The sequence below is a fragment of the Phragmites australis genome, chromosome 13 (genome assembly GCF_958298935.1).
Source record: "Phragmites australis chromosome 13, lpPhrAust1.1, whole genome shotgun sequence".
NCBI lineage: Eukaryota > Viridiplantae > Streptophyta > Magnoliopsida > Poales > Poaceae > Phragmites > Phragmites australis.
Window position 1 is genome coordinate 28235111 of NC_084933.1, and position 20030 is coordinate 28255140.

The 20030-nt window shown below is 46.9% G+C and overlaps 2 protein-coding genes across 2 annotated transcripts; both read left to right on the plus strand.

Moving 5' to 3' along the window:
- Positions 1 to 1249: 1249 nt before the first annotated feature.
- LOC133889820 (uncharacterized) lies at positions 1250 to 2681 on the plus strand. Its single transcript, XM_062330298.1, has 2 exons — positions 1250 to 1571; positions 1972 to 2681. The coding sequence occupies exon 2, from the start codon at positions 1989 to 1991 to the stop codon at positions 2379 to 2381; it is 393 nt and encodes a 130-aa protein (XP_062186282.1). The 5' UTR covers positions 1250 to 1571; positions 1972 to 1988; the 3' UTR covers positions 2382 to 2681.
- Positions 2682 to 6788: 4107 nt separating this feature from the next.
- On the plus strand, positions 6789 to 11040 carry LOC133887691 (BAG family molecular chaperone regulator 1-like). Its single transcript, XM_062327658.1, has 4 exons — positions 6789 to 7275; positions 8949 to 9205; positions 9750 to 9896; positions 10698 to 11040. Exons 1-4 carry the CDS (start codon positions 7035 to 7037, stop codon positions 10833 to 10835), a joined length of 783 nt encoding a protein of 260 aa, XP_062183642.1. The 5' UTR covers positions 6789 to 7034; the 3' UTR covers positions 10836 to 11040.
- Positions 11041 to 20030: the final 8990 nt, after the last annotated feature.

The window sequence follows — 20030 nt, forward strand, 5'->3', positions numbered from 1 at the left end:
ATGAGCCCTTCAGTCATCAGCTGATATACATGCAGTGGCACTTCCCACAATCTCTGTCCTGATTCGTATGATGCAGTGACCTTTATGGATTTATTGGGTTAGGTAGGAATAGTGTACAAAAGCTGCCAACTAATCGTCAGGCCCGCGAATGCTGGGGTGTCTGTTTGATCATAAGATTCCTTGCCTCTTCATGCAGATCCAATGCAGTATTACCAGTCACTCACCTAAAAGCAAAGTTAGTACAAACTCTAGCAAGAGTTACCAGTTTTCATCTCCATGCATCGTCAAGCCAAGGTCTTGATCGGCTATTTGATTACTGCTAGCTAAGTGTCCTGCGTTATAGTAAAAATATAAATATTAGATACGATAATATCAAACATAATGTCAAGTCTATATATATAGATGTGTCATGGGAGTGCTACCGAATGAATATATCGAGAGTAATATCATAGTTTAATTTCAGATGAGATCTAGAAATGAGAATTAGATTATCTGTTAATTTTTCTCTGAATTTATTTATTTATTTTTATTAATAAAATATGTCCTATATCCGTAACTGGTAACGAAATAGAGAGATTGAAAGATGAGGATTGATGGTAAAAATTGATAAATAATTTAAATTTTAAAGATTTTTATTAAATGAGAGGAAAGTAAGGGAAGTGGTGACTCGTTTTATATAGTTGAGACAAACGTTTTTGCATGAATGCATCTGCAGCTGCAGAGTGCATACTACTACGTACGTGTCCGTAAATTCGTCAAAGATTCTCGTCTGGTTAAACCAACAACCGCGGCACTGTTGCCCTGTGCGTCCGTGTGTATGTAGGACTGGATCTCGCTCAACCGGGAAGACTTAGTTCCGTGATTGGACGAGCAAACGCCAAGAAAACGTGAGTGTGCGTGTGACCGCCTGCCAAGAACGATGCAGGCGACGCATGAGCTAATCAATCGAGTTAAGGCTCTCGTGGTCTCATGCAGCAGAAATCTAGGCCCTAGAGAGATAAAATCAATTGCTTAATGGCTTCGCTTCCCATGGACGCCGTCGTCGTGTTCGTCTGATCGGTGGCTTGTCCGTGAATTGCGCCTTGTGAAGAGTGATAAATCGAGGAGACGAGGAGAGAGAGAGAGAGAGAGAGCTCGAACGGAACCAAGACGAGTCACGAGTGCAGTAGTAAAGCTCAGCATCTGACACGGGTGGCGAGGCAGATGGCAGCACGTAGTAGATCGAAGCAAGCCGACAGAGGTTGGTAAAGGCTCACATGCTCACCTAACGTGGGTCTCTCTCTCTCTGTTTTTCCCAAGCATGGTCATTCTAGCTTCGTTCTCACTCCACCACGCCAAAAAAACAGTGAGCCCTACAGCGCCATAGGCAGATTGATCCTCACCACTATCTCCCTCACACATCGCATATCCCAAAATATACTCCGGGCGAAGGAGAAGAGAGGATTACCAGGAATCTTAGGTGCGTGTATATAAGGGTGTGCTTCTCTGAACCTTCAAGTGTCCTGAGCCCCTCACAAGCCATTTGCGTGCTTTCTACATCTCACACATTACGCTTTCCCTAAGCTGCGAAGGTATGAGTTACTCAAACAAAGAAACTTTTTTGTTTGAGCTTTTGCTTTGTGGAATTAGGAATTGGGACTGGGCATGTTTGTTTGTGGTTTGATGCAAAAAGAGCAAGCTCTTTTCTTAGATCTGTCGGTGGGACCTCGAACTCTTCTTTAAAATTTTGCTTCCAGTTTATGCCGTACAGTTCGGTGAATCAATTGAAGTATTCTGTCTGCATTTCTTGGATTGGTGTATCAACTTTCATCCTTAGTCAAATGCGAGAAATGGGAAGCTCGGTCTAGATCCTGATGAAAGGGGAAAGAAATGTATTTTGTGCTACTATTTACAAATGAGGATTGCAGTGCAGCCTAGTTTACCAGTGCCAATTGGGCTGTTTCTAACAGTTTTTTTTGGGGGCAACGACAGATCGGAGACTTGAAGCAATGGCGTCCCACCGGCTGCTCGTGGCGCTGTGCCTCGTGGCGCTGTTCGCCGTAAGGTCGGAGTCCCACGGCCTGGATGACTTCACCGGCAGGAACACCGAGGCGAACCCGGCGATGGAGACCTTCTTCGGTGCCAAGCCCGAGGCCGCCGAGCTCCCGGAGGCCCTCGATGCCACCATGCCCGCCAAGCCGGAGGCCGCCTCGGCGATCCCTACCACCACCACCGCCACTTCCGCTTCAGCCCCGCCGCGGAGGTCCGTGTCCCTCGCCGCCGGCGTGGCGTGCGGCGTGGCGGCCGTGGCGGTGGTCGGCATCGCGGTCGCCGTGGCCTACGTGGTGCGCGCCCGGCGCGGCGCGCGGCGAGACACGGAGGTCCAGCTCGGCTCCCTGTGAGCCCACCTACTGGGGGCCCGCCCGGCCGCATGATAGGTCATCATTAGCTGCCTAAGAGCGTCATTAGCGTGCTTAATTCGTGTCTGATTGCTTTCAAGTTAGTTTAATTCATCTCTTTCCTCTGGCTGTCGGTGAAGATGAAGCTACGGATCAGCACGGTGCATGTAGCATAAATAATGCTGGCGGTAGCGTGATGTTGTGTGGTGTTTAGACCTCGCCATTGTTGCGTCAGGAGTTCAGGATATTGTTGTTCAAATGTTGCATGCATGTTTAGGATTAATCGTGGCTCCGAATGCTCCAGCTTTGTACTAATTTTGGGACTTCAGTTGATTTCATTCGAACCTGCCATGAAGCTCCACCTGAATTCATGTGTTCCAGAAAACGAGCCGAGTTCTGGGAATTGCAATGCGGGCTGCCAGAGTGGCCGAAATGTCCTGATGCGCGAGGAACGGGACAACGGACAGTGTGGTCCGGCGCCATGTCGATCTAGCCCTGGGCCATGGGAGTGACAGTGCAGAGTCGCATGCGGGCGTCTATCACCATGGCAGTGAGTGCGCAGACACCAGACTGGCAGGTTCTACGTACCGTGGCTTCTCTGGCGGCAGTGAAACTGACAGGGACAGGGAAACTTGCAGAGCTGTAGATCCGTGCATGCAGTTTCCGCGGTCCTGCCCCTGCAGCAGCGTGGTGATCAATAATTCACGGCGTTCTCCCAAGCAGTCGGTGACTGCAGAGGCGTGCCAATCCGCTGGCCCATGGATAGATAGTACACTGACGACCGACGATCGATCACCGACAACGCATAAGGGTCTTATGGGCACAACTTTCTTCTAAGAATCCTTGAAGTTGATTATCTCTAACTCCAGAAATGTTTGAAGTCGGAGCCGTGGACAGTTTGAGAGATATTGGTTGAGATATCTTATTTTTATTTTAAATTAAAAATAAATATTTAAATTATTTTATTTTATTTTACAAACTCTAGATCGTATGAATCTCGGAGCTGAGCTCTGGAAAAAAAAAAAGTCTAAGCAACGCATGGCACTCCGTAACTTGGTAAGAACTGGCAAGACGCCGGCAAGATATAAAAGGGCCCATCACCCGTTTCTCCGCCTTTCGAAAGTCCGTCCATTCGTTTATCTTCGCATGTGCGAGCCTACTACTTATCGGGCCTCCAAGCTCCAAAAAAGGCCCTCACAGTAGTAGCCCAGGGAAGAGCAACGTGCTCCCACGTCGTCGTGGGCCGTCGGACACATCACGTGCAACGAAGGCCGCTGCCACCTCTCGTTGCTATGCGGATGTGGCCAGCTATAGGGCTAGCCTGGGCCGGTGGATCTACCTCGGTTCCTGCGCCTTGCATGATTCTATCTGTGCCTGTGGCGTGTGCATGTTTCCGATAGCGATATGTTGTGTGCATATATGCATTGTCCATTTGCTTTTTTTTTAAAAATATTAGTGCAACTCGTATACACACGTACACTTATTTCACCATCTCACATATACACTCATATAAAACATATTAAAAATCAGAGATACGAAACTTAAAGATTGACAAAGTTAACACAGACGTCCCGCTATTGACAATTAAATCATCTACCACTATAAAAAAAAATTATTTTAAAGAGACATACAAGTGCTTCATGTAAGTAATGGACAACTACCTCCACTAACCATACAAGCCAAGATTTGTCAATACCCATTTTGCTCATCTGACACAGTATAGCAGTGAGGCTCGCGCTGGCCGGCCGAACGTGGCAATCATGCTTCTTTGTGAAGGGCTTCCAAAAGGCAGCTCGATCAGTACCGAGCGACGACCACACCCAACTGCAGGAACACGAATTGTGTATCATTCGGCCGGTGATTGATCTACACTAACCTTCTCTAGTTGCAATCTGCACCTACAACTTAATGCATAGTCATGGGCGTTAGAAATTGGAATGGACGATGTAATGCAGAGGCCAAAGATAAATTCTTGTACCTCTTTTCAGTTAGGAGTGACGAAACACTCGTCGTCGAGGCAATCTATCCTAGAGCGAGCAAAAGGCGTCATTCATCACTCATCACAGCATACACACTCCACTCACTCGATCGGCATAGTATAACTGTATTGGTTACGCTACTAAGTAGGATATTTCCCTGGCTAACGATGATGTAAAGCGAGATCTAGTACCACAAAAAGCCTCTTTGGAGCCGAGCATGATGAGCAGCAGCATTTGGAGATTCCTGCCTGAATATGGACGCAGGGGAGGGGCTGCCATTTATGCGCCGGGCAGAGCCTTTCGCTGCCCTTTTGCCCGCATTCGATCGTGCGTGCCGGCCGAGTCTCATCGCATTCGATCGTGATGTGCGCCCGCACTTGCTTGCTTGCCCACCACTGCATGCCCCGCACGGTTTTCTCTCGGTTCCGGCCGTGCCGATCGAGCACCGTTTCCCGCGGTGTCGCGGGTCTTGGCCGCCTGCGGCGTGCACTGCATGACGGGCTCCGATCTGATGGATCGGTTCCTGCTGAGCGGGCGGCAGAGCATGCCATGGGCGGAGCTTCTATTTGATCCGAATCTTTACGTGCGCTCGCTCTGTTGCAAGGTATGGTGGCTTTGAGACAGAGGTGATGGAACGGAGCATTGGATGGGGACAAGCTTACTCCACGCTGAAACGAGATCCTCTGACGTTGGAGATTTTGACGTCAGAGAGCAGTTGGGCAGTTTTGAGCCGTTTGATCACAAATGGGCGGATAAGATCTGACGCTACAGTAGGTATGAGAACAGTAGAATCGCTACAGTATATTGATGAACAGTAAAATCCGTTACTGTGCGACGTCAGAGAACTGTAGCACCTCTCACGAGTTACTGTACACCTCTGACGTTGCTCCACCAACGTCAGAGGAAACGGTTCCCTCCACGCTTGCATCATTTGGATATTCAGTGTCATTCTTGGAGCACGTGCTTTTGTCCAGGATATTTTGCAGGCCATGTGATACACATACATCCCGCAACAGAAGTACCACTCGTATAGTTGTATGTACCTCAATGCTCAATGCTAGGATGAGTTCGAAAAGTTTGTTCGACAAGGGTATAGTAAACCTTTGTTAGAGCAGAACAAGTTTATCGCTCTAGCAATTCGTGGACTCAACCTGTCATTTACTACGCATTATTGTAGTAATATGAGGCCCAAATACTTATATAGTTCAGAGGTGTGTTTTAAATACTTCTACATCATTTTATTTTCTTTTTATTCTTTCTCTCGATTTCTTGCTACTCTAATTTTTCAAATCACATTTTGTAACCAGTACATTTTTAAATAAATGTTTATATATTCCATACTGCCGAAGACACAGTATCCAAAGGGGTGATCGCCGGAGAAGTATGAGCTCCTAGCGACCCTTCTTTCAGCAAAATATGAGAGGTCTCTTATGTCGTTGGCGGGCATACAGATGTGTCCGTAGCCGACGGGCAATAGTACAGACACGAGTTTATAAATTAACTCTCAGGTATGGGCTTGTGTAGCCCCTACACATAGGTTTGGTTCCTATTGCCATCTCTAGTTAGGATCATATTATAGCGGAAAGTAGAAAGCGCAAAGGAGGTCAGTTAGCAAGACCTTAAAATTACATTGTTTCAAGTTCCATCCAATGGTTGAGAGGTTAATTTGTCGATAAATTTTACGGTGTTCTTGGAGAGTGGTGACACAGGTAGATAGCATAGCAGCTTTGATTATTAGGATGTAGATATGCTGTGATAATTGGAAGTTGCATTGCCACCGAAATCAGATGCAACTTCCAATTATCACGTTTGGTGACAAATCAGATGCAACCTCCAATTCTTGGAGAGTGGTGACACAAGTAGAACAAGGAGCTTTGTTTCAAGTTCCGTGCAATGGTTGAGAAGTTAAGTTGGGCTTGTTTCAAACACACAAATTTCATGAGTTCAATTCCTCACAGAATCGGGGAGAAATCCCTGCATTCGAAGCTGGAACCTACATACGTTTGTCTTCTTTTTTTTTTTTTTCCTTCAAAGATTCAGCGAACCCGGTTTCATACATAAGTAGAAAGAAGATAAATTGCAGCCATGCATGAAACGTGCAAAGTCTCAACTATAGATGTTACAGTCTCAACCCCGGCTTCATACAACACTTTTTTTACAGAAATTAAAACAAGTAAATCAGGGATATAAGGATTGGCGTCTCTTCTTATGCCTGTCCGACTTCATTAATTTTTAACTCTGTATTTTTTATTTTCAATAGACGTTATATGAGTGCCGATATAAGTGTGGACGTGCCTCTACAAACTGTACTTGTGTTTCTGAAAAAATGAAGAAATCAAGCGATGCGGCGATGACAAAACCAGAAAGATTTTGATGAACGACCCGGACGCCGGAGGGGCATATCCGCGAAAACCCAAAGGTCCGTATCGATACGTGCGCCTATATACGAAACCGGCAAAAAAGAGAGCGGGGAGTAATCGAAGAAGCGCGTCGTCCCACCCGTCTCGCGCCGTGCCTCCTCTCCCCCACGACGCCACGCCACCGCCACCACCCACACTCCACGGCACAGCACCCAACCACACCACCCATCAGTTGTCCGTCCCTTCCTCCCCGCAGAAGCTTCCCTCCCTCTCGGACAGTCGGAAGAAGCGGGTACTGCGTATTGCTCTCGATCTCCATGGCGTCGGTGATGCATCGGTCCAGCTCGGACGGCGGGTCGAGCAGCGGGTGGTCGGACGCCGCGGTGGCTGTCGTGGCGGCGGCGGACGAGAGGGCCGGGTGGGAGGTCCGGCCGAGCGGGATGGTCGTGCAGGCGCGGGAGGAGGGAGGGGCGCCGCCGCCGCCGCCGGAGATCAGGGTGCGGGTCAAGTACGGCGGCGCGCGGCACGACGTCGCCGTGTCCCCCATTGCCACGTTTGGTGAGTGCTTGCTTGTTCTTGCCTCCTCCTCTTAGCTTCCGTTAAAAACTGCTTTCCCTCGAGTAACCGCGCTTAATTGCGACTCCGTTAACTTATTTTTCTGTCGTCGTTCTCCATATTTTCTCCACACAGAGGTAGAAACTGAAAATTGTTCGTCTTCTTTTTAGATTTTCTTGTATCATATTTTGCATTCCTCGTAAGGGTGGTACAACCTCGAAGTTAAAGCCGTTTGCGTCTTCGTTAATCGTGGCAATTAATTTAAGTTAACCGCTTATTTTTTTTCGAAATGGGCTACCCTTTTTATTCCATTATCAAGATAACGGAACAAAAACGATCCTGATACATCGTAGTTCGATGGTAGAACAGAGTTGCAGAAAAAGAGGATCTAGAAAGTTAACCACTTAGGTGACAAAACATTATTTTGTTTTCTAATTTTTAGTTTTTGGGAACTTTTGACCTCTCGATTACTTTAAAATTACGTGTTGGCAATCGTGGCTCGTGTGAGATATTCTAAAAGGAAAAAAAATCTGCACTTGTCGAATTTAAAAATCGCCATTGCTTCCGGCCGTGCCGCGTGGAGGAATTAACGCCGCCGCGATATTTGGACAGCGAGTGCGACATGCCCCTTTTTATCATTTCCTTCGCAGATATCTCTTCTTGTATATTTGAAAGGAAAGATCTCTTCTTGTACATTTAAAAGGAAAGGAACAAAGCGTGGAGCCCGTGAGATGCCGTGATTTTACTTCGTGAAGCGCAAAATTCTCTGCTCCAAAATCCAAATCCTTTCGCGGGCTTCACTGCCCACGCAGCCTGAGTAACTCGAAATTTCACCACTTTTCCTCCTGAAATATGATAGGATAAATCAAATCATTTTATATTCGAAGTTCCAAATCCGTGCTTATGAGCAGTAAAATAAAATTAATTTTATTCCCCGGATGCGATTCCTTCCGTGAAATCCCGGCATTGGCCGGTTCGATGCAATGCAAGTGCGGGCACTTAACTGTAGATCACGAGGCTAATTAATCAATCTGTTTAGTGATTAGTGAAGCCGGGCTTTTCCCCTTCACTTTCCCCGACAAAGCAACGAGGGGCTGCCAGTATTAGGTACGGGGAATCCAGGGGCAGGATGGCTCCACGTGTACGGGAGGCCGTATCGGACGGCGAGGAGGAGGCCTGGAGCCATGCCTCCGGCACGTTTGTCCCGTCGCACCGACACCTCTAGCTGCAAGTGATCATCACACAGCTTCGTGCCCCGCGTATACTGTTTTGTTCTGCATGAACTCAAGTGTGTTGGCCTTTGAACCCATGCTTCAAAAGAGCTCGAGAAAATGACTTGCAAAATAGTCACAAATATAGTCCATGACCGTGACTAAACTTTTGTGATTTCTGCACAAAAAAAAACCCGGAAACACCTACAGATATCCTGTAGTGTGCACGTTTTCGCATCGCAAAATGGTGGACCTGGTCGCTGGGATCTGGTGCCCAAGTGCCACGGAATTCCTCGTCTGTGTCAACCATCACCAGCAGAGCAAAAGGTACAGAGCAACGCCAGATCGTTGATCACAAGCGTTAATTACGTAGCCACAGATGCTGGTGAGCAGTAGTTGCAGCGGAATGGAGTAATCAGCTGTACTTCACTGTGCTAATTGCGCGATCCGTACGTGTCTGTGCAGGGCAGCTGAAGAAGCTGCTCGCGGCGAGGACGGGGCTGCAGCCGGCGGACCAGCAGCTGACGTACAGGGGCAGGGCGCGGAGCAACTCGGAGTACCTGGACGCCTGCGGCGTGAAGAACAAGTCGAAGTTCGTGCTGGCCGAGGACCCGGCGAGCCTTGAGCGGCGGTACATCGAGCGGCAGAAGAACGCCAAGATCGAGAGCGCCAACCGCGCCATTGGCGCCATCGCGCTGGAGGTCGACAAGCTCGCCGATCAGGTAGGCACATTGTTTCTTTTTTTTTTCACCAACGGCCAATCTGCTACTTCTGTCAGCGTCACCGACAGAGATGAGAAACCTTCAGGCGATTGAAAATTCTTGAAAATTAGTTAAGCCGTTAGAATAATGGCTGGTTTATTTAGAAGTTTATCTAGCGTGTATTGAAAAAGAAGAAGGCATTGCTGTTTTTGGTGGGAGTCATGGTGTCAATCCGTGCTGCTTCGGGCATCCAAGCATGGGAGAGGGGATGGTGCGTTCCATGGCGAGTAGAGTAATCTGTCCTAGGAATTAGGTGAGCGAATTGATTTTGCATGGATGGATGTCCTCTCGATGTGGTCATGTAGTGGCTAGCGGTGAAATTCCCACACGGTCCCCGAGTCCATTCAGTATGACCATCCAATACCAACAGGGTCACAACTTGAATCCCTGACAAGGATGTGCTCCTGCTCGGTACTTCCATCCATCATTGCTCCTCCTCTGATGACGATGACGTGATTCTGACAATGCTGATTAGGAGAAATGTTTCTTCTTCCTCTTGTCGTAGATAACCAGCATCGAGAGATCGATCTCCAGAGGGAACAAGGTGGCCGAGGTGCAGATCACGACGCTGATCGAGCTGCTGATGCGGCACGCGGTGAAGCTGGAGAGCATACCCGCCGTGGGGGGCTCCACTGCGCAGAAGGACATTCAGGTACACCTACACTCACTGTAGAGTTAATCTACTAACTACTAGTGTCTAGCATGACTGCATGAGGGTTCAGATCAGTTTTAGGGGCACCGTTCTGTTGGTTACGGTACAACAGCATTGATAACAGTAGGAAATATCTCGCATGTGAGTGGTCAAGCAGTGCCATGTCAATCAGTGCAAATCAGCAAGTGTTCATGAGAGCGGACTGTAGCTATCTGTCTGTCACCTGTCATCGGTGGGTGGGTGAAGTGTCCTACATGCCACTCAAAACCGTCACAGCCTCACAGGCTCAGTACCTTCTTTCTAGAAAACACATTATCCAGGCGCAAGAATTCTACCTACAATCTTTTCCCTGCTGCAAATGTCAGGCGATGCCCTTTGGTGCCGGCTAACTGCTCTGCTCCTGGTTTGTTCTCTGAATTCAGGTCTCTTAGTTCTTGGTCTAAAGAGTGTGTGCTTTCAGACTATTTCCTTCTATACAAGATATCCTTTTAGGTTTACAGAGGAGTGTATGGCAAGAAATGTAGATTGTCACGACAAGATAACCAGAAGCCAGGGCCTCGTGGGCATAGTTGATTGATTACAATAAGAAGTGCAAAGACTTTTATCATTATCTGTGATGGTGTCTCAATGCCACATCAAGAGCAGGATGGAAAAGTTCATTTACTTTTTCGTCTGAAATGATGACATACTCGTAAACAATTTCATTCAGCGATGCTTATAACCTGTAAATGAATCAGATAACATCTCAGAAGAATAAAGCCTCCTAAATCTGACTTACGGGATATGTTGTGGCTTTTACAGGAGAAGAGGGTGCAGAAATGCGTGGAGACGCTGGACGTGCTCAAGGTCTCCAACGCGCGGCTGCAGGCGGTCGCCGTGACGACGAAATGGGAGACGTTCGACGCGCCGACCACGACGCAGTGGGAGCTGTTCGACTGAAAGCGGATACTTGTACGTGCACGCTGTTTGTTCTTTCTGTTCTCTCAGTTTTGGCGCCCATTCGTTGTAATCATGGTGAGCCAGTAGGTTAGATTGTAGAAGAACCAAACCCCACTATTAATTGTCTGTAATCACCACCATACCTCCCACTCGAAACTCGATTGATCGGTCTAATAAAGGAAAATCAGCACTGTTCTTTTGTGTACGGTGGAGCCTGAGGATGGCTCAGAGTGCGTTCAGCTAAGAACTCTGAAGATTTACGGCAGAAGCAGCAGTCGATGGCTTTCAGAGTTCAGACACCGAACGGTCGCATCCGTTGGCGGCTCAGCCTCGTGGCCGCCATTGCATATCTAGTACTTCACCTCTAACCTCAACAACAAACCAACTCGTCACACCATCTGTATTTAACTAAAGTATTATGTTTGTAGATAAAGCTCGAAATCATGTCAACCATTGTCTCTGCCTACAGGGAAAAAACAATATTCGGAAACAAATCCTTTTGAGAAGTCATGTCAACCCGCTTCTATTTCTAGCATATGAGAAGCCAGGTATGACTACAACTTAATGTGCAAGAATCCTTAAACGATATTACTGCATCAAAACCTAAGTCATAAAGAAAAATAATAAATGTTCAGAATTTTTTTAACAAGTTTGCAATAACGCGTTTAAGTCTGAGATACAAAACAAAATGTAAATGTTTAGAAATCTTTGAAGCTACAAGTATACAGCCTCGATAAGAAGCCACCCTCGCGGCTCAATTTATTATCATATCTCATACTTCAACTCATGACCTCAACTACCAAACTCACGACTCATTAATTTTGATATCTCAGTGCTTCAGCTCATGACACCAACACCAAACCCATATGTCACACCATCCATGTTTAACTACTCTGTACATAGATAAAGCTCGAAGTCATGTCAACCGTAGTCTCCGCGTACAGAGAAAACATAACTAGGAAACCAAACGCAAGTGAAGTACTCTTTCGACATAAAGGTAAGATTTTTTAAAAATAATATTAATTTAATGAAAAATTGCAAAAAATTATCATGTATGGGTTAGATGCTGACAGTGGACCGTTAGTAATTGGCCTGCCGACAGGTGTTTTTTTGGTTGATAGACTGACCACCTATCGGTAGGGCAATTGCTGACATGTGCCTGTCAGCAATTGGTTTATCAGCAGGGTAATATTTTTACAATTTTTCAAAAATAGATATTAATTTTACAATTTTCTATTAAAATACTATTATTTAAAAAAAATCAAAGGAAAGTACTCTTTGAACACAAAGGGAAACCCCCTTTGGTACCAGCAAACTGCCCTACTCCTGGATTTTTTAAGGACTACCTGCTCCTGGATCGTTGTCTGAATTCAAGCTCCTTAGTTCTGGTCTAAAGAATGTGCTTTCTGACGATTTCCGTTTATAAAGGATGTCATTTTAGATTTACGAAGAGTGTATGGCAAGACATGTAGATTGTCATGACAAGATAACCAGAAGCCGGGGCCTCGGACCTTGTGGGTTGTAAGCGTAGCCGATTAGATATAAAAAGTGCAACCATTATCTTTTGAAACAGAAAAGAGATTGAGAGATATGAGGTTTTGGCTAATCACCACACAGCAACGAAGGCCTGGGTGTCCTCTATGTATAGGGCAAGCAAGGGTGCCGTGATGTACAAGGAAATCAACCAAATATGGTTGAGATTACAACAGCCGGGATACAATTCCATCTATACCCGGAGAACACCAAAAATAGAATGGAAATTCTATACAAGAGAGATTTTATCTCTAATACCTGTGATGGTCATACCACCTGAGGATTAGGATGGAAAAGTTCGTTTAGTTTTCCTTCTGAAGTCATGACATAGTCGTAAACAATTTCATCATCCAGCAACGCGTATACCTGTAAATGAATCATATAACATCTCCGTATGCCTTCCACATCTGACCGACGGGACGGGATATGTTGCGGCTTTTGCAGGCGAAGAGGGTGCAGAAATGTGTGGAGACGCTGGACGTGCTCAAGGTCTCCAACGCGTGGTTGCAAGCGGTCGTCGTCACGACGAAATGGGAGACGTTCGACGCGCCGGCCGGCCACGGCGCAGTGGGAGCTCTTCGACTGAATCAGTTAAACGGATACGGATACGTGCTTGGTGTTTGACTGTTTGTTCTTTCTGTGCTCTCAGTTTTGGTGCCCATTCGTTGTAATTATGGTGAGCCGGTAGGTTAGAATGTTGGAAGAACCAAACCCCACTATTAGTTGTTTGTAATCACAGCACGCCATACCTTCAACTCGAAACCGGATTGATCAGTCTAATAAAGAAAGGAAGTAGAAGTGTTCTTTGTGTACTGTAGAGTCTAATGATGGCTCACAGAGTGCGTGCAGCGAAGAACTCTGAAGATTGCTGCAGAAGCAGCGGCCGGTGGCTTTCAGAGTTCATGCATCGGACGTCTGCCCAGAACGTCTGCCTACATTGGCGGCCCCGCCTTGTGACCGACGCCTAGGCCGCCGTTGCATCCAGCGGGCCAGCATGCTCCATGCTACGTGCAGGCAAACACGGGGGGATCCTGCACATATACGGCGGCGCCCCGAGGAAGGGCACTGCGGCGGCCGAGACATGGTCGTAACCACCCACCGGCACCACCCTCTTGGCTCAGCCGCGCGGCGCTACCCAAGGTTACTGTGGCGGGGAGGAAGTGTACAAAGTGGTTTGCTTTTCTATGTGTAAGACTGTTCCAAGATGAGTTTATTTTTCTATTTTGCAGGTGTTAGGATCGAAGTCCCAGATAAGACGGATCTTCGGAGGTAGAAGTATCGAAGGTCCTTTAGAGTGACACGTACTGGAAGTGAAAAAGTTTTCAATTACCTCTTACGGTTACACTGTGGCTCTATTTATAGCACGTACCCGGCGATCACAGGTCTTGTTTACATATCTTACCCCCTAATCTGCTACATTCCCAAAATATCCGAGGGTAATATGGTACAAATGAGCGTGATCCCATAATTACAACAGTACCCAGGACAACCGTAGTCGGACCCACTGTCGAGCTGGCCATCCATTCGAAGGGTGTCGAAGCTCTCTTCGCCTGGTCGCATGACGGGCAGCCTTCGCCCCCCCCCCCCCCGGTGAAGACCAGGTCGTGCCTTCGCTCGCTTCAAAGGATGCGGGATGCGAACCGAGGCTTCACTCGACAGTCGAAGTCGATTAGCCTCCTCCTTCGCCGATTCGGTGACCAGAAGGTGCGTGGACTCCCGCACCCTTCGACCAACTTCGCTCCATGATCTCTGCGATTGACGGACGAACTCCTGCAATCAGCACGACAGCTATCACGTAGCATCTCCAGTAAACTTCGCAGTTGCCTTCGAGTCAGGGGGTGGCGGGAGATGATCCCTAACAGCAGGATCTTTCAAACGATCGTGGAACATGGCTTGTAAGTTTTTTTTTATTCATAGACTTAACCGCCTGGTCGGCAGTTTTTTAGCCGACCAGATGGTCGGGAGCTAGAGCTTTTAGGATCTGTAGTTTGTTTTTGTGTAGCGTACATGTTTGGTTCTACCCGACCGATTATATTATTGGAGTTGGGAGTCAAAATTGCTATTCGCGCAGTATTGAAGGTATGGACGTCCGAGAGGTGACGACCATGAGGCCAGAAGTCTTAAATCGGGTCGAGCGCTGGTCGCCCCCGAAGGGCTCATCGAGCTAAGGGTCATCCTAAGCGCTAGGAAACTTACTAGCGAGCACTTCGAACCTACTCGCCACTCGAACACAGTAAAAAGTTTATATGAAGACTAGTCCTTTCATTATAAAGCGACCACGTAGGCAGCTCCCGGGGGCTGGATCTAAATAGTCTACTCAGTACATGCGAGACCCGAAAATATATGGCAGTTGATCGAACCGGATAGACCAAAGAAAGGAGCGAACAACGAGCACATATGAGTTTGCGAGTTCATGGAGCTCCTCGGTGATCTTCATGGCGCTAGCAAAGCCTTCAGAAACTGCCGGGATGAGATCTGTATCCGGAAGGTGCTCGTGGACATAAGCAAGATAGGCGCATGTAGCTCCAACATCTAGCAAATGGTTGCCTCGTCATGCGTAGCCTATCCTCAAGGCCACTCGTCTCCTCGGATGCCGCCAAAAACCAATCATGGTGCCAACAGACGTTGGGCGAACCTGAACATCGGCAGACCGCAGCATTGAGTCGAAAGGTGTAAAAACTCAAATGAGGCGATCATAGAAATATTCTCACTGTTGGTCGCTCTCTCTGGCCATCTGCTCCAGGTCTCTCCACACCACGAGCAGCTCCTCCCGACAAGTTAAGCTGGTTAATAAAACAACTTAGATATCACACAAAAGCCAACCGATTTGGTCTCTCCCGGCTAGCCTAGGACTAACTCGTGGTTAAGTGGTGGTAGGACCAACGTACCTAGAAGATCACCCTGTAGGTTCTCTCGCCCGACCACAAATCCTAGCTCACACTCAGCCACCGCTTCCCGGATACGCCAGTCAACAAAATCTTCAATAAGCGTTGTCAAGGGTTCGGGGTGAGCAGGTGGGTCGATCAGTTCTGGTCACACCTCTTCCAACCGGCACTTGTCATAGGCACTGTCAATAGGTGTGGTCGGGGGCTCGGAGCGTGAGAGATTTTCAGTCACTTCAGGGCTTCTATGACCAGGGCGGCAACAATAAAACTCATCGGAGAAATCAAAAAAATTTATCCAAACATAATAAAGAACCTAAATTATAGTTTAATATTTACTCCTCTGCGTCCTCAACCCGGAAGATGGATCCCACATAGTCCATCGCCTTTTGGCACTCCTCCTGCAGTCTCTCCTCGACTACGGGCTCGGCTACCGCAACCCTCTCCCGAATGAGGTCGAGGTTGAAGTTGGGATCACGGCTGCGATAGCACCGGAGGACGTACCCCGCTGTATCCCTCACTGTATGGTCCACATCCTCGGCACCCCTCGCGGCTAGAATACTCTGGAGATTGGAAAACTTTTCCGAGAGAATCTTGGTGGCATAGGCCTAGGCCTGGATTGTGCGCGGGTCCTTCGGCTCGATGATCTCCAGCTTGAGGCTCCTCAGGAGCGCTTTGAACACCTTAAAAGCATCTTGAAGAATGCTACGAGTGGTGCTCTCGTCCTCCCTGAGTTGGGTGTGTTCGACGATGAGCGTGACTTTTTCTCGTTGGAGCTCACCACACTTCTGCTGGAGCACGAGTTGCGCCTCCTTTTCTTCAGCCAGTTACCTCTCTAGTTTAGGGCATCTACAAGCTGCCGCTTCCTTATCATCAATCAACTCGCGAATAGAGGCCGGAAAGCGGGTGGCTAGAGAGAGTAGGTCAGAGGCTGAAACGGGCACCACAACTGGCTTGGCAGGCATGGGAGCCACGATCAATGCTCCTGAGGTCAGAGCTGCTGCAGGCTGGGGGCTGGAACATGTTGCTAAGGTACTGGTGGAGGAGTTACAACCAGGGTTGTGAGTAGGGTCGATGACCTACGGCGACAACAGATTTACAAAAATCAGGAAAAGAAAGAAAACTCGAAGTATTGGTGCCTAACCAAAAACCTTAAAGTGGCAGTGGAGTGCTAAGCACGAGCCTGGACCTCATGAAACTGCTGGGTCGGCTGGTCGGGGAGGACAACCAAGCAGTCGAGCCGTCGAAGCTCGGCGTCCCACGAGCACGTTTAGATGCCTCAGCGGTAGACGGGCCCTCTACTAGTCTCTTCCCCCTTGCGTCGACCCTAGGCCAATGGTGGCCTGACCGCTCCAGGTCTGGTCAGAGCGCACCTGGTCCAAGCGAGACTGGTTGGGGCGCGTCCGTCGGAGCGGGTCTGGTTGGGGCGCACCTAGCCTGAGCGAATCTAGTTGGGGTGATGTTGTTCGACCCTCTACAGACCAACACCGCCCACAGAACCCTCACCTGCGACTGCTACCTGAATTTGAGCAATCTGGGCGCCTTCTTGAACAACTGGACTGACATCACGACCAGATGGATGGCCGTCCAGAGCGGCACTAGACGGCGAAGAAGGCATGCTACCAGCAAGATCAACTTCCTGGGTGGTCTCCATGATCTCGTCGATTACCGGATGCAAGACATAGAACTTGAAAAGACCATGCAGCGACGCAAACCATGAAATCCTAACCCAGGAGAAGACTTGAAGATGGAAGTTCCGAGAAAATGCCAAACATACCGTTCTAAGTCAAGCCCTCTCCAATGGAGAGAGGTCGCACAATGGAGGAGCACCTCGCGGCGGGCCATCTTTCCTCGGGGCTGCCGCCATGAGGAATTTGGCCCGTGACTCAGTGGACTCGTCAGAGAGATCTGTATAAAAGGGATACTTAAGACATCGCACGAATGAACAAAGAGCGCCATAAAAGAGGTTGCGATGTTACCTAGAGAGCTCTTACTAGTGACGTTGTCACTCCCAGCATACATATATGCTGGATGTGCCCTTTTCCTCAAAGGGCACAACCGGTGTTTGATTAAGTCATAGGCAACATCTGATCACGTCAGCCCAACGTTTGCGAGGTTTTTGACCTGAGCTGCGAGACTCAATAGCTCCAGAATGGTCAGAGGAGTTTCCCCAGCTCTCAGAGACCAATGCTGGTCTATTCGGCACGCATATGTTGTCCAAAAAATCCTCCATCTTGAGATAGAATCATTCTTCCCTCCAATCCAACCACGACGACTTAAGGAACATCTCAAGGTAGGAGCCCGCGATGCTGTCATGAAGGCAGAATCCGCAGCTCCCTGCGGCCTGCCCGTTCTGCAACCTGGCCGTATAAAAATATCTAAAGATATCGAGGCATGGCTCGACCCCAATGAAGTTCTCTCATATATGAACAAAGATGCTTAGCATTATGATGGAATTGGGATTGAGGTGGAGGTAGTAGATACCGTAGAAGGAGATAACTGTGGTGAAGAATTCAGAAAAGGACAGCACAAGGCCAACAAAAAAGAAAGAGGCAAACAACACGATCTCCCTCTTGTGGGGAGCAGGCACGTCCTCTCCCGAGCGATACCCCGAATTTGCTTCAGCTTCACCGGAGTGCACATGGACTTAGGAAAGTCTGGCTCTTTACTAGTGCACGACGTCATTGGAAGCGGTAGGGGTGGTTGTGAAAACACGAGTGGAGATGGATACGATGGGCTCTAAGTGCAAGGGCTTAGAGGTGGTGAGAGATGGCGAAAGAATTCATGGGCAAGCATTGGCTTTCCAGTTTATAGGGCTAACACAATATCCAAAACATCGCAAGGAGCTTAGTCGTCTCGAAATTCGAAAGGTCACACTTTGGGGGCCGAAATTCCCTCAGGTCCGACGAAAACCAATGTATCTCTCCCAAGATGTCTCTCTCTGGAAGTTAAAAACCTCTCCTCGGGATGCGTTTTGTGGGCCCACCATTAAAGTGGATTGCATTGATGGCCACTCTCAGAGTGAACTTGTGTTGACCTAGGGCTCAGGTGGTGCGACCAGATCCATCCACGATCACGCGAAGAACCACTTAAATCACCACATCCGTGGGGGAGCTTGAGGGTTACTGTCGGTGTATAGAATAGGGATCCCCTATTCTGAGGGCCCACACCAGCTAATACCAGTTGACAAAAGATTTTTTTTCCAGATCAGGGTCCTACCACACGACCAATCTGCATCTTTGTGACTAGGATCCTTACAACATAAGGGATTAGCTGGTCGTGGATAGGTACACATCTAACCAGTTTATTTCCATTAAATGCATTTCACTCAAGTGGTTTTCTTTCCCTAGGAACCCATTAAATGCATCATAAGGAGAGAGATAGATAATCAGTTCACAAACACTGATAATAAAATAGAAATGACGTAGGGTTGTTATCCTTCGAGATGTCTGAACCTGTATAACCTCTGTGTTCTTTAGTTTATCATAAACACACACATATTGCAAGTATCGTTCACACACCCATCGACCGGTACACCACGATATCATTATCAGAAATTAACCATCGACAATAATGATGTATTCTCACATGTTGTGAAGCATAGTTCTATTCGCATTTTACTCAGTGTTGTTGCTATGCGTGATTATGAATTTAGGCAATTAGATGTTAAAAGTGCATTTTTACATGAGGAGTTTGATGAAGATATTTATATGGATCAACCTGAAGGTTTTGTTATTCCTGAGAAAGAACTCTTCTGTAAATTAAAGAAATCTCTTTATGTTTTGAAGCAATCCTCTAAACAGTGGTACAAAGCATTTGACTTATTTATGCTCTTTAATGGTTTTAAGCGTTCTAATTATGATAGTTATATCTATTTGAAAGTTGTTAATGGTTCAGCTATTTATTTGTTTCTATATGTCAATGATATGTTGATTGCTGTAAAGGATAAATCAGAAATAGCCAAATTAAAATCGCAGCTGAGTGGTGAATTTGAGATGAATGATTTATGTGCAACAAAGAAAATTGTTGGCATAGAGATCATTAGAGACAAGAAAGCTGACAAGTTATATCTTAGTCAATAAGACTATATTGAGAAGGTCATTCGTCATTTTAGTATGTATGATGCAAAACCAGTGAGTACTCCATTACCTGCGTATTTCAAATTATCTTCAGTTTTATGTTCTGAGTCAGATTATGATGTTGAGTACATGTCTAGAGTTACATATTCAAGTGCAATTTGTCATAGTCTGCTCTCGTCTTGATTTATCTCATGTACTGAGTGTTGTTAATAGATTTATGGTTAATCTTGGCGAAGAGCTTTGAAAAGTTGTTCAATGAATTTTCATATATCTATGTGTACTCTAAAGCTTCTTTGCAGTTTGAGAAATCCGGAGTTGGACTTGTTGGTTAGGTTGATTTAGATTATACTTGTGATTTGGATAAAAGGAGATCTCTTACAGGTTATATTTTTACTATTGATGGTTGTGTTGTTAGTTGGAAAGCATGTTTAGAAGCTATGGTTGCTTTATCAACTGCTAAAGTTGAATATATAGCTATTTCTGAAGCATACAAAGAAATTATTTGACCGAGAGGTTTGTATAGTAAGCTTTGTAGAGATAATTCTTGCGTTGATATTTCATGTGATAGTCAAAGTGATATTTGTCTTATAAATAATTTGATGTTTTATGAAAGAATAAAGCACATTAATGTGAGATATCATTATATTTGAGATGTTATTGGTCAAGGTGATATTAAAATGTCTAAGATAAGTATTTATGAT

Excerpts from the sequence above, each read along its gene's own strand:
- LOC133889820 (XM_062330298.1), top strand. The coding sequence starts at position 1,989 with ATGGCGTCCCACCGGCTGCTCGTGGCGCTGTGCCTCGTGGCGCTGTTC.
- LOC133887691 (XM_062327658.1), top strand. The coding sequence starts at position 7,035 with ATGGCGTCGGTGATGCATCGGTCCAGCTCGGACGGCGGGTCGAGCAGC. Across the intron at positions 7,276-8,948 it reads GTCCCCCATTGCCACGTTTG|GGCAGCTGAAGAAGCTGCTC; the intron begins GTGAGTGCTTGC and ends GTGTCTGTGCAG. Across the intron at positions 9,897-10,697 it reads CTGCGCAGAAGGACATTCAG|GAGAAGAGGGTGCAGAAATG; the intron begins GTACACCTACAC and ends TGGCTTTTACAG.